The 14,613-nt window shown below is 37.1% G+C and overlaps 1 protein-coding gene across 6 annotated transcripts in view; it reads right to left on the bottom strand.

Annotated features, from left to right (window-relative positions):
• The window catches only part of TMEM135 (transmembrane protein 135), a 273,828-nt gene that overhangs the window by 14,734 nt on the left and 244,481 nt on the right, over positions 1 to 14,613 (bottom strand). For all 6 annotated transcript variants that reach the window (XM_055093835.2, XM_003832984.5, XM_003832983.5 and 3 more), the window contains 3 exons: positions 13,025 to 13,066; positions 6,381 to 6,527; positions 2,788 to 2,857 (listed from right to left, as the gene is read on the bottom strand). In XM_055093835.2, coding sequence (XP_054949810.1) covers positions 2,788 to 2,857; positions 6,381 to 6,527; positions 13,025 to 13,066 — 259 coding nt within the window. The remainder of the gene's footprint in view (positions 1 to 2,787; positions 2,858 to 6,380; positions 6,528 to 13,024; positions 13,067 to 14,613) is intronic.

Here is a 14,613-nt window from a genome sequence, read left to right as displayed (position 1 = left end):
ATTTCATTTCTGTATTTAGGAAGATGAATTTTAGATGTCTGAGAGACTGTAAGTAATTAATATTGAAACTGAAAATTTTCAATCAGCATAAAACATTAACAAAAAGAATAGTACTTTCTGTACAGTTCAACCAATACATTGTTAAAACCGGTGTCCCATCCTCCTCCTCTCTAACTCTGACTGGAATTGGAAAATATCTACACTCATAGCAGTGTATGCCCAAAAGTTAGGTTTGTATTTTCTGGACTGCAGCTTTCTTTTCCAGAAAAAAAAATTAATTACTATGAGGAAACACTGGTTAATTTACCTGAAACTACCTAATACCTTATTAAAACATAAAATCAAATTGTCCAATCAATTACTGTGAATTCTCAAGCATTTGCTTAACTGAAATTGCCTAGTATTTAAATGAATGAAAAGGTCACACTTTCATCTTGCCATTGATAACCTTATAATCTAAGGATTTAGGGATTATAATTACATTACAATCTTTTTCATGCTATTTTCAAGAGAACTATTCATCCACCCATTAATGTACTTAGAAAATATTTGCTGAATGCCTGTTATCTGCCAAACATTACACTAGATGCTGGGGATAACAGTGATGAGGAGGACACAGAGTTCTTGCCTTTGTGGAGCTTTCATGCTCATTACTGGAAAAGGAAACAACTAAGTAAACAAACACAAAAGATTATAATAAATGTTAGGAAGGAAGTAATCAAGACACTAGGATAGACATTAACAGGGCAATCTATATTAGATTAAATGTTAAGGGCAGACAAGTAAATGATATGACATTTAAATAGACCCAAAAGAGAAGAAGCTAGAATGAGAAAAACATTTCAGACAGCTCAGACAGAAAACATAAAGCCAATTAAGAGGCTGGCAGGTACAAGGAACCAAGAAAAAGTTAGTGTGAATGGAGTACAGAATGTTGAGGACAATGTAATTAATATGAGTATTTATTCAGGGATGTGATTTAACATATGGTGTAATTAAGTTTGTGAAATAATGAGGTCCATTGTCAAAAAATTTCACTACCACGTTTATGGTTTAAATTCCTCACCCACAGGTCTCCAATAGTTTTACATTCATGGATATAATATGGCATTCCAATGTATACATAAATTGCCAAGTTTACAGTACTGGTACACATTTGAAAGAATCACTAGTTTTTTATTGCTTGGAAATTCTCACTAACTCTCTCATACAATTTTTTTAATATCGCCGCCCCCACGCCAAATTTCTCAAATACCGCTGATTTAATCCAAATACTCCTCTTAGTTCCCCATCTAAAGTTTTCCTTTGAACTACAATCATGTTCAGTTGGAAGGAATAATAAATCCAGGTATCAGCTGACTTGGACTGCCAGCAATGTTACTTTTTTTTTTTTTTTTTTTTTTTTGTGGCCACTTTAAACTGAGGCAGGAAATCAAATTTGGAAAGAGTGTCAGAAAGTATTGCACAACTGAGGAACAAAACAAAACAAAACCCTACTATTTTATCCTTGGTCATTTTGGGGAATTGTGAAGCTAAGTGTGGGCTGGGCTAACGGCACTGTCAACACTGGGCCATAGATGTTTACCTTCATGAGCACTAATGTGGGACAGTTCCTCCTTTCTAGAGTAACCACCAAGGGGCTGTCTTTTGGGGTGCTGCACAACTCTGCTCTTCTCATCATCAACTGAGTAGAGACTAAAATTGCAAGAAGAACATAAACTTTCTACAGCATTGGAACTGTTAGAGCACCATTCAAAACAAAGGAACTTGGCCGGGCGCGGTGGTTCACACCTGTAATCCTAGTGTTGGGAGGTCAAGGCAGGCAGATCCCCTAAGGTCAAGAGTTCAAGACCAGCCTGGCCAACATGGTGAAACCCTGCCTCTACTAAAACACAAAAATTAGCCAGGCATGATGATGGGTGCCTGCAATCATCCCAGCTACTCAGGAGGCTGAGATGGGAGAAGTGCTTGAACCCAGGAGATGGTGGTTGCAGTGAGCTGAGATAGTGCCACTGCACTCCAGCCTGGGTGGCTGAGCGAGACTCTGTCTTTAACAAAAAAAGAAAAAAAAAACTAAAGAACTTGCAGCAGGTGGTGCCACCTGTGCCATGCTGACTGCAAAGAAAATAACTTTCTTCTCAGAAGTGGTGGTGATGGGGGAAGGGAGGAGGGACAGCACAACAGCAGGGGAAGAGGAAGAGACACACTAGTACTCAAGTCCACTAGGGAGTCAAGAATTTATGCCAGGCATAGTTAGCTCTCTTAATGTAGAGCAACTGTGGACATGCTCCAGTTATCTCAATGGCTTAAAAAAAAAAAAAAAGTAATAGTTTTACAAGTCCAAAATTAAATGCCATTGTACCAGACTTGGCACAGTGCATACAGTGTATGTGTGTGAGTGCTGATCCAGCTAGCACACAGCACAGTCTGGGAGTCAGAGTCTTGTTCTAAGATGTAGTTCTAATGAGGATACATTACAAAGTACAAATTTTAATGACTTTATGTTTCCTTGTTGTTATCCCATCTTATCTTCTATATCATAAGTTTTAATTAAGCCAATTTTTAAACAAGCTAATTTTTAAATTATTTAAGGATCTGGTAAGTGAATACTGAAAGCTAAATCGTCACCTATTGTCATAAATTTCTCACTCTTGAAGTCAAATTCAAAGAATGATAGCATTTATTAATGTCAACTTTTCCATTTATTTTTAAATTATTTCTAAATAAATAAATAATTTCTATACCCATTCCCTACTGTTAATAAAGTACATACTTTCATATACTTACTTTAATGCAATAAGAGATGCAATTATCTTCATAATGTTTGCAACATCTATGCCTTGGTCCATGTTTGCATCTGAAATTGAACCCAAAAAAATTAAACTAATTATAATTAAAGTGTGTATATCCATGTGTTTGTACATGTTTGTGGATCTGTTTAAAGCTTTCTAACCAAAAAAAAAAAAAAGAGAGAGAGAGAAGAAAGCATCACTTTATTTATTTATTTATTTATTTATTTATTTATTTATTTATTTATTTTTTTGAGATAAAGTCTCGCTCTTGTCCCCCAGGCTGGAGTACAATGGGCGTGATCTCAACTCACTGCAACCTCTGCCTCCCAGGTTCAAGCGATTCTCCTGCCTCAGCCTCCCGAGTAGCTGGGATTACAGGCGCCTGCCACCACGCCCGGCTAATTTTTGTATTTTTAGTAGAGATGGGGTTTCACTATGTTGGCCAGGCTGGTCTCGAGCTCCTGACCTGAGGTGATCCGCCCGCCTCGGCCTCCCAAAGTGCTGGGATTACAGGTGTGAGCCACCATGCCTGGCCCACTCACTACTTCTAAATGTGTGTCACTTTTGGTGCTTTAGGAGATACAGAAGCAAGAACAACATATATTTTTGCTTTTTCTATTTGCTGCTTACCATTTGACACATTGTATAAACTATGTGACTGCAGTCAAAATACTTGAATACGGACTGGAGAAACCACACTGTTATTTGTGGTTAAATATGAAAAAATATGTATATATTATATATATACTCTGCCAAGTCTTTTGGAAACCTTAAATTGCTTATTGTAGAGTATAATGGTAATAAATCATCCATGAAGTCAGTACTTGAGCAAAAGTCATAATGAGAATGTGCTCAGGTTACAGGAATGTATACTTAATTAGATTTGAGAGAAAACATCTGGAAAAGAAACATGATATAGTATTAGAATTCAAAATTCAGTTGAAATAAATATAGAAATAGAGATCATGTGGTAATTCAAAAGTAGCTAATTTGTGATTTAATTGTAAACCACTTAACCCTCCAGTGTTTAATAAATATTTCTGCTGGGAGGACTACTGTTCAGGATGCACTCATTTTAGTGGTTTAGCATGTTAAATCCAAGACTATTTATTCACCCTAGGCATAAAAAAGTAAGCAGAATATCTAACATGGGTCTAGCTCTCCCTCTCTTTGAGGGTTCATGTTCCAAAATAAGCGGTCTTTATAACTTCTTTCAGATTGTAGCTAATTAATTATTTTCATGGTTGAACCACATGAATGTTTTCCTGTTTATAACAATAACTTGTAGAGCAATGTTCTGGCTCTGCACCTCTCCAATCCCATTCGCAAATTGATTAGCAAGACCTTTACAGAAATCCAATTCTGCACTGCAGCTGGAACATACAGCCTTTCCTAGTCAAGGGTGACAGCAACAGTTCAGTTCACACTGGCCATAGCCCCTATATCTTTAGAATGCTAAGGCATATCTGGCCATGTGAAGCTGTTGAGTGATTAAAGCTGGAGACCTGAAAAGCAGTGAATAAGAGAAAGGCTGCCTCATGCAAGCCATCACTCTTCACACTTCTAAGTGTCCCCTTCAAAGATATTTCTCAACCATTGCTACCAGAACTACACTGAAATTTGTTGTTTCCTTTTTTTTTTTTTTAAGTGATGGGGGTGTCACTCTGTCACCCAAGCTGGAGTGCAGTGGCATGATCATAATGATCATAGATCACCGCAGCCTTGAACTCCTAGACTCAAGCAATCCTCCCACCTCAGCCTCCTGAGTAGCTAGGACTAGGCACATGCCATCAATCCTAGCTAATTTTTAAATTTTTTTTAGAGGCAGGGTCTTGCTATGTTGCCTAGGCTGGTCTCAAACTCCTGGCCTCAAGTGATTCTCCTACCTCAGTCTCCCAAAGTGTTAGTTTTACAGGTGTGAGCCACCATGCCTGGCCTAAATTTTCTTTGCTAGTGAAGTTAAATCCTGATATCAACCGTACTGTCAATTAGTCTTTCTTAGTCACTCATAAATGGCTTCCTAGGACCTGGAATGCCTGTCTCCTGTATTATTTGCTTTGCTTCTGTAGTATTCTGCATCCACTTTCATACCAGAAGACCCACTGAGGCTACGATGATACGTTCTGTCATGACCTGATCAGTTCTGACGCCCAAGGCATCATTCACCCATATAATTCATTCTCTGCATTCCCCTCTGATTACTGTTGAAATTATTTCCATTAATAGGGTCCTTTCTCCCTTTTCTCCACTGAGGTAACCCAAAATTATTTTTGAACTTGTTTAATAAATTCAACTACCATAATTATTCCTGTTATGTTCTAGATGTATTATTTGTTAAGATGAAGACAAAATCTTTAAATTCAATAAAAATTTGAGTACGCTCCCTGTACTAACATTTTATGTCAGGCAAGTTCATAAATGTTATCTCATTTAATGCTCACAGCAATTCTTAATAGAGATTATTAACCCCAGTTAACAGATAAGAACTTGGAAATGCATAATGGTTAAATCTCTCATCCAAAGTTACAATGCTGGCAGAGGGAAAATAAGAGTGAAACATAGGTTTGCTAATTTATTAAAGGACCTCAGCTTCCTATAATTCAATGGTCCCCAACCTTTTTGGCACCAGGGACCGGTTTCATGGAAGAGAATTTTTCCACTGACTGGGTGGCTGGAGAGGGGGGGTGGTTTAGGATGAAACTGTTCCACCCCACATCATCAGGCATTAGATGCTCATAAGAAGCACGCAACTTAGATCCCTTGTACGCGCAGTTCACAATGGGGTTTGTGCTCCTATGAGAATCTAATGCCACTGCTGATGTGACAGGAGGCAGAGTTCAAACGGTAATGCTCACTGGCCTGCTGCTCACCTCCTGCTGTGTGGCCAGGTTCCTAACAGGCCTCGGACCAGTACTGGTCCATGGCCCAGAGGTTCGGGACCCTTGCTATAATTGATCCCCTAACTTTCTTTATTGCCTACTCATTCCACCCTCTCTAAAATATCACTACCAAGATTTTATTTATTGGTTGATAATCTAATTTCAAACTATTAAATTTATTTTCTTAAGTATCTATCCTAGAAATATAAATGAAAATTTGTATGAAACATGAAAGCTTCTTTTTATAATATACAAATAAAAACATTTCAGTTTGAGAACCCCAAAAATTTTCACTCTTACAAAATATCCTTTACTTAAGGGTTATCCCTTATTATTCCTTAATCTTCTTGAATCTCTCTCAGGAATTTTGCTTCCTTCTTTCCATACTTGGCATATTAAATCAACACATAGTAATCAGTTTCCTGAAGTTCTCCATCATAGCCTCCTGTAATTCTGCCTGGTTTGAAATACAAAAGTATTCCAATTTTATGCAAACCTCTTTTAAAGGCATATGCTGGTCTACAGTCCTGCCAGAAATAATAAATAATATTCACTTGCCATTGTGTGCCTTTTATAAAATTCTATGCACAGTTTCTGGTGAAAAATGATCATCATTACCTGAATAGAAAACAAAAATAACCTTGGCATGGTACAAATATCATATGAAACAGTGACAAAGCAGGTTAAAATATCAAGATAAAGAGCTCACATTGAATCCACAAATTTCCTGACTAGACCAATCATATTCATTCTTCTGGGTTTTTCCTCATGTTGCTCTCCCTTTTGTTCCACTTTTGCATATGCTGCCTCTGGTGAAAAAGAATGTGTGGGAATTTCTTCCTTCCCTACAATGAACCTAAAGAAAAGAGCACAATGTGAGGCATTTTTCACTTAAAAATAGTCAATGAGGAAAAAAAAAAAAGACTTTGTTTATAAACAAATACGCTTTGGCAAGTATTTTATCATTTGAGATAGTATTTTCACAATTTACATAAAATCAAATCATCCTATGAAGAAAAATAGACTTTCAAAATCTGAATACTCAAAAAAAATTAATAGTCATTTGTTTGATAATGCAGGTATTTAAAAATCAAACTGACCAAGTAAAATACAGCACAACACTTAATGAAGCACCCTTTAACTTGGGACACTGAGTCATAAACAGCTGCAGCACACTAGGTCATCTGTATTCACACAGGGAAACACAGGACAGTACAGACCAGGAATCAGAAAACAGTCAGGATTCCCCAAGTCCTCATATTATTTCATTAGAAAATCTGAAAGCTGATGTTATTCTAATCTACTTATTTTTCTTTGGAAAAATAAAATATCTAGAAAATAATATTCCTATTTCAACAAAACTAGATTATATTTTTCCAAAGACGATGAATGGAAAATATTATCACAATTAGATATCCCTCAAGAAGTATCCTTTCTCAGAGTTTGCAGTATCACTGTTTACACCTATCCTGTAAGAGTCATTGCTCTTATAAAGAATAACTAAGCTTTCCCAAGGCAATACTACCTTCCAAGCTTTCCAAAAATATAGTAAAATACAGATAGAACGGGATCAATAACAATACACTAAAAGTCTGGAACTTGAGCCAGGCATAGTGGCTCCTGCTGTAACCCTGGCACTATGGGAGTCAAGGCAGGACAATCACTTGTGGCCAGGAGTTCAAGAACAGCCTGGTCACCAAAGTGAGACCCCACCTTAACAAAAAAATTAAAAATCAGCTGGGCATGGTGGTGTATGCCTATAGTCCCAGCTACTTGGGAGGCTGACGTGGGAGGATTGCTTCAGCTTAGGAATTAAAGGCTACAGTGGGCTATGATCATGCCACTGCACTTCAGCCTAGGCAATACGGTATGACCCTGTCTCTTTAAAAAAAAAAATGTAACTTGAGACCTGTGACAAACAGAATATGAAAGTGTAAATACTTAGAAAGAAAGAAAAAGCTGTTACTACCAACAACTGCAACTCATCCTGTTCAGACAACCTTGGTAAAACATCTAGCTTATCAAATCATAAGGGGTGTGCAAGGGGTTTGTTTGTCACCAGATGGCAGCTGTGAATCTTTGGTAGCTGTCAGTTCAAATGAATTTGTTTCTTACTTACGGGTGTACATAGAGAGTTTAAGATCTGTGCTGCTGTTCTTTATCAGCAACAAGGGTAAAACTATGCCAGAACAGATAGAACAGTTTCTCTTACACCTTTCATAATATGGTTGCTATTTTGGCCAGGATTTACTGTTTCAGATTAGAGGTCACTTCCTTGGAGAAGCTGGCCCTGTTCCAGGCCAGAATAAGGGGATGATCTTTCTTCTGTGCTAGGAGAGCCCAATGAACTGCCAGTACAGTAATGTACGTGCCATTTTAGTAGACTACATCCCCTACTCAACTGTGACGCCTGTGAGACCATGTATATCTTCTTTGCTGTTATATCCCAGCATCTAGCATAGTGTCTGGCACATGGTAAATATTTAATACATATTGAATGAATGAATGAATGAATGAACATAGTAATAGCTAGAATTTTCTGAGCATATCTTATATGACAGGCACAGTGCCAACTGAGCCTTTTACAAATATAATTAATTCATGTAATCATCACAACAATACTATAGGTGTCACAATTCCCATGAGAGTTGGCATGGTTAAGTATCTTGTCCACAACCAATAAATTATCAGTAATTATTTGAACCCAGAATTGTCTGGCCTAAAGTTTGGCTTCTTAAACACTAAGCTACATATATTTCTAACTATGTTTTAAACTATGATGAATAAGGCTAGCGCACCTTCAGAGTCTCACACTGGCTTTTCTCCCATGGTTGTGTTCTTGACACTATTCTTTTGACTTCTACTGTTATCTATATACACAGATAATTTTCAAATCATCTTACATACAGTTTCCAGAGGAAGCTTCCCAAAGTGCGTATCTGAACTGACTACACATATCCTCAAAGAACTTCATGGGCTTATGGCCTACTGAATTAAATACAAACTTCAAGATTAAATCAGTATCTGGTGCAGAGTGAGTGCTCACTATAGAAGCTATTATTATATTACAACTAAATGAACTATTTGACATTCTCCAAATAAACCATGCGTCTGTATTGCTCTTCTTATCTGGATCATTCTTCCCTACATCTTTACTAAAAATCTTATTTGTCTTTTAAAATTCATCTTAAATGCTCCTTCCACTCTCTCATTCCCACTCGCCCCCACAGGAAAATAAAAGTATTAACAATTTGTGAATTATAGAACACTTAACTTCTATTATTACATTTGGGTTCTTCTAGTCTATAAGTAATTTTGTGCACATTTCCTGCTTTCTTCTCTTCATTTACTACTATCCACAGCTTGGGGAAAGACGCTAGGTAAGGTTTGCCTAAAATATATTCCTGAGATAACCTACACTTCTCTTTTGCAACATTTCAGCACAGTTAAAATTAATGCTGTCTTCCCAACTAGACCATAAGCTCTCTGAGAACAGAGACTATATCTGGCTCATTCCCGAGTGTATTCTTAATACTTAGTACAAGACCTGGGGCAGAATAAATGTATACTAAGTATATCTATCAGTGAATGTTAGCTTTGTACCTCCTGTATTATCTCACACTTGTTGAGGAGTGCTGATATGGTTTGGCTCTGTGTTCCCACCCAAATCTCATCTCAAGTTGTAATCCTCACATGTTGAGGGAGGGACCTGGTGGGGATGATTGGATCATGGGGTCAGTTTCCCCCATGCTGTTCTCATGATAGTGAATTAGTTCTCAGGAGAGCTAATGGTTTTAAAGTGTGGCACTCCCTCACTCTAGCTCTCTCCCTCTCCTGCCACCTTGTGAAGAAGAAGCCTGCTTCCTCTTGGCCTTCTGCCATGATTGTAAGTTTCCTGAGGCCTCCCTAGCCATAAGGAACTGTGAGTCAATTAAACCTCTTTTGTTTATACACTAACCAGTCTTGAGTAGTATCTTTATAGCAGTGTGAGAACAGACTAATACAAGTGATTTTTAAGAAGGTGCTAAACTGAAGTAAAGTTTTGTGGTTTTTTGGTTTTGGTTTTGTTTTTTTTGAGATGGAGTTTTTGCTCTTATTGCCCAGGCTAGAGTGCAGTGGCGCAATCTCGGCTCACTGCAACCTCTGCCTTCTGGTTTCAAGCGATTCTCCTGCCTCAACCTCTCAAGTCGCTGGGATTACAGGCGCCCATCACCACACCCAGCTAATTTTTTTGTATTTTTACTAAAGACGGGGTTTCACCATGTTGGTCAGTCTGGTCTCAATCTGCTGACCTCGTGATCTACCTGCCTTGGCCTCCCAAAGTGCTGGGATTACAGGCGTGAGCCACTGTGCCTGGCTGTTTTTTTTGTTTGTTTGTTTGTTTTTTTTGAGACAGAGTCCCACTCTGTCACCCAGGCTGGAGTGCAGTGGCATGATCAAAGCTCATTGCAACCTCTGCCTCCCAAGTTCAAGCCATTCTCCTCCCTCAGCCTCCCAAGCATCTGGAATTACAGATGCCCACCACCATGCCTGGCTAATTTTTGTATTTTTAATAGAGACAGGTTTCACCATGTTGGCCAGGCTGGTCTCTAACTCCTGACCTTAAGTGATTGCCCACCTTGGCCTCCCAAAGTGCTGGGATTAGAGGCGTTAGCTACCATGCCCAGCCTGAAGGAAAATTTAATATTTTAAAGCTTTTTAGCCTTTGTCTAATTAGGACACATTAAACTGGAGTACTTTGTAAATATTTGTCCTTTATGGATAAAGGACAGTTTTCCTCTGAGAGAACAATGTATGTTTTCATGATACAGCAATTATGATCTGTATGAGATAAGCACTTCCTTAAGCCATTTTATGATTGTATTCCTTTCAATCTCACCATTCTCAAATGTATCAAGCTCTGAGTATCCTTTCCTCACCAAAGTTTAATATTGTCAGGAGCTCGTATTAAATTGTGCTACAAAAAGCATTTTCCTTTCCCCTTCCCTTTGTAATTAATATTAAATTTTGCACTTTTGACTTGCTATAAATTTACAGCATACGTCTACAATAAAAATCACGACCGCCAGGACTGCAAAGAGGTAGCAGGAAAGACATGTCAGATAATACTTTTTGAAAGCCTACAAGAAGCACACATATTAACTCACATTATTTTTTTACAATGAAACTTGACAATAAAAAATATATTTGGCTTTTAGTAACATTCTTCTGAGAATCAACTTTATAAGTTTGAGATTAATTCATCTGCAATGTGGTGAGTCCACATTCACCATATAAATGCAAGAAATAGCCACATTTCTTGAATCCAAATTCACCACACTGCAGATTGATTATGAAACAGAATTTGCTTAGTGGAAGGAGATGCACAAATAAACATGACCATTCACAATATTTAACAATTGTCTTGCTTTAGCAACAAGAATATTAGCAAGAATTAACAAACATTTTTTCTGGAATATTTTTCTATAATACAGAGAAAATTTAAGTGCAAATAGTCCAAACTAGCCCTCTGTTAAAAGTGGATTTGAAGAAAAGACACAAAACCATCTGACACATTTTAAGTTTTTGCAAGAATTCTGGGAGTCTAAGGAGATGTAGGAAAACAAGACTAAGTTTTTCCTTCTCTTTTGAAAACCTAACTTTTGTTTTTGTTATCAACTTTAAACTTAATACCAAATGCTTTCTAGCCAATGCAACAACAATAAGAAAATCTTTATTTTCTAATAAATTTCATGATCTTTTACTGAAAAATAACAGTAATTAGTGTTGTGTATTATGACTTAGAAAGTTATTGTTCCCACAGAGTTCTCACAACCAAAGACATTCTTAATCATACAGTAGACGCCATTTGTTCCCTCCTAAACCAGTTTCCTTGCATGCCATGTGATTTTCTGTTAATAGCACCTTCTTTCAGGCACTTTGGTTTTCAATACGTGGCTGGGATTGCAGGGTGGAGGGGAAGAGAAAGAAGGAAAATATCAGTCTTCATTTTCACTCATTACAAGTCTTAACTTTTTCTCCTTCTCTTTAATCCTCCCACTATCACCCAAATTCTAGTCTTTATTGTCTTTCCACCTTCTGGTTCTCTCTTTTTCAGTGTCTCAAATACTGCGGCCAGACCAATCTTTCTGAAACAATGTCAACCACCCTGCTCAAAAAGCGTTAGTAGCTCCCTACTGCTGACCTTATCAAATCCAAGTTTGTCTTTTTTCTCCCCTAGGTCTTCCATAATCTGGCCCTACTCTACATATCAAAAAATATTTTATATTCCCTAATATAAACTTTTCATGCCATTTTCTCACTGTTACCTCACACTTCATTTTTACAATTTTCACTCTATTGCTACTATTATTCACTTCCACCCAGAGTGCACTTCCTCTTCCCTGTAGTTATCGAAAGCTATCCTTAAAGTACAGTTTAAGGCACATCATCTATGAGAATATAACAAAAATGATAGCCAACATTTCTTGAGTATTTACTCCATGCCAGCCACTGTTTGAAATATTTTTCACATATTAACTCATTTGATCCTCAAAATAACCTTGAGACAATTAGGTAAAAACTTTTGCTAGTACTGAAGCTTTCCCTAATTTTTCCCTTCAATATTTGCAGTAAAAACCATACTACATATCTTCACCAAGCATCTACTATATGTCCTTTGGATTACAAAACAGGCAACATTTATGATATAAACTAGACAAACACGGGGTATGGAGTCAGTATATATAGTTAACTTGTGTGATGTTAAATTAGTCAAATATTCTAAGCCTCAGTTTTCTCATCATGTTACATCTCACAGAACTGTTGCAAAAATTTAATTTTCTAATCTATGAGAAAATTCTTGGTGAACTATAAAATATAATGCTAATGCTAACAAACATTTCTACAGTATATACTATGTGCCAATTGCTATGCTAAAAGATGGGCTATGAGGTGAAGAGACTCTAGTGATACTTAAAATCGAATCTGTGTTTGACAGTACATGAGTCCTGCCCTAAAGCAAACCCATAATCTAGTACCACACAATTAAATACTTAACTTTTCAGTAATTGTTCATGAGCAGCTCTGTCTTTCCAAGCTCCCTGAAGTCAGTTCTTGTATTTCTTTTCAAATACCCCACAGTAGAAAGCACACAACAGGTCCAAAAGAAGTCGTTGATTAATTTTTAGAGGGAAAAATCTGACAAATTACTCTTTCAATGAGCTATTTATCCACAGGCTTGGAAATACTTTAGTGAATTCTAAAATTATTTTCAGTTTAAATGTTTAGTCAATACCTATTTATTGTAATTATGTATAATTTTTTAAGTTAACTTGTAAATTCTCTCTCAACATAAAAATAAATGTTACTTACCTAAGTGCAGAAAATGTAAATCCTTTCAAGCCATCCTTGCACCTAAAACAATAAGAATTTACAATCATAAAATAACATATTTTGAGATATAAGTAGTATATTACATACCTATTCAATTTTTTTCTGAAAATAATGTTTTAAAAGATGAAACCCTTAAGGCAAAAATCTGAACATTATGAATGGTCAAAAGAGCAACAAGCAATGAAGTAAGTCACCTTACACAAAATGATTAATATGATAATGCCTTCCTATGTCACATTAACATTACTTAGAGCTCAGCTCTCAAATAGGCAGGTTGAAGAGAGACTTAAGTAAATCTAAGGGCTCCATCTGGACTTAAAATGAAGGCTGGGAGTAAAGCAGTCTCTACAAATCCCTAGGGGACCAATTTGCTGAGAAGAAAAAGACCACATACACCTGGTGGGTGTTATATATAGATCAATTCAAGGTCCTGACTTCATCCTACCTATTAAATCAGTGAATGCACAGTATTCATAATATAGAGTTGGCAGGCACAGAAAGGTTTCAAGTTTAGTTCAACAGTTTTAATTTCTGATTAAGCCCAATTAGAACAGATCACAAAGCATGAAGAACAGAGTTGGGGTGAGGGGAGAGCAGAAAGACAGGACTCTAAATGGTATTTATTGAGTGCTTACTATAGCTGGGCACTGTTTTCAGCTCTTTATATGTGTTGTCTCATTTAATCATATCACTAAACTGTATGAATAGAGATTTTTCTCTATTGCATTGCTACACAGAGGCTCAAAAAATGCAGTAACCTAGGTCACAAAAGTAATAACAGTCAGAATTCCAGAATTTGGGGGCTGGAGGGGATTGTCTGACTTTAAAAGTTATGTATTTTTCTTATATATCCTCCTGAAACAGTCTACTCTCTTCAGCTGGGGAAGATTCAAATTACATGGTAGTTAAGAAAAAAAAGATTCTCAGATTTGCAAAAAAATATTTAAACAAGATCTTAAAATGGGGACATTACTATGCCGGCTTTACAACATTCTGCTGCTGTTATTCAGTGTCTTTGTTCTTCTTTATAGCTATGATCACCTTAAACAAAGGGATTTTGAGTATTTATTATCAAAATCCCTTGAATAAATCTATAAAGACACTGGATATTCTTAGATAAAGAGTAAGGCCTAGGCCGGGTGTAGTGGCTCACACCTGTAATCTCAGCATTTTGGGAGGCCGAGGCCGGCGGATCACCTGAGATTAGGAGTTCAAGACCAGCCTGACCAACATGGAGAAACCCCGTCTCCACTAAAAATACAAAATTAGCCGGGTGTGGTGGCACATTCCTGTAATCCCAGCTACTTGGGAGGCTGACGCTGGAGAATCGCTTGAACCCGGGGGGCGGAGGTTGCAATGAGCCAAGATTGCGCCATTGCTCTCCAGCCTGGGCAACAAGAGCAAAACTCTGTCTCAAAAAACAAAGAGTAAGGCCTCAAATATAACAGGGCAATTATTCCTCTATGTCTTCTGTATGAAAGGCCACAAAGGAAATGCATAAAAATTTAAGAAATCTATTTTAATCAAAATCATATACATTTTTATTAGATGCAGTATAGAATCTGAGA

This window comes from Pan paniscus, chromosome 9 (assembly GCF_029289425.2).
Source record: "Pan paniscus chromosome 9, NHGRI_mPanPan1-v2.0_pri, whole genome shotgun sequence".
Lineage (NCBI taxonomy): Eukaryota > Metazoa > Chordata > Mammalia > Primates > Hominidae > Pan > Pan paniscus.
This window is presented reverse-complemented; position numbering and strand designations above follow the sequence as displayed.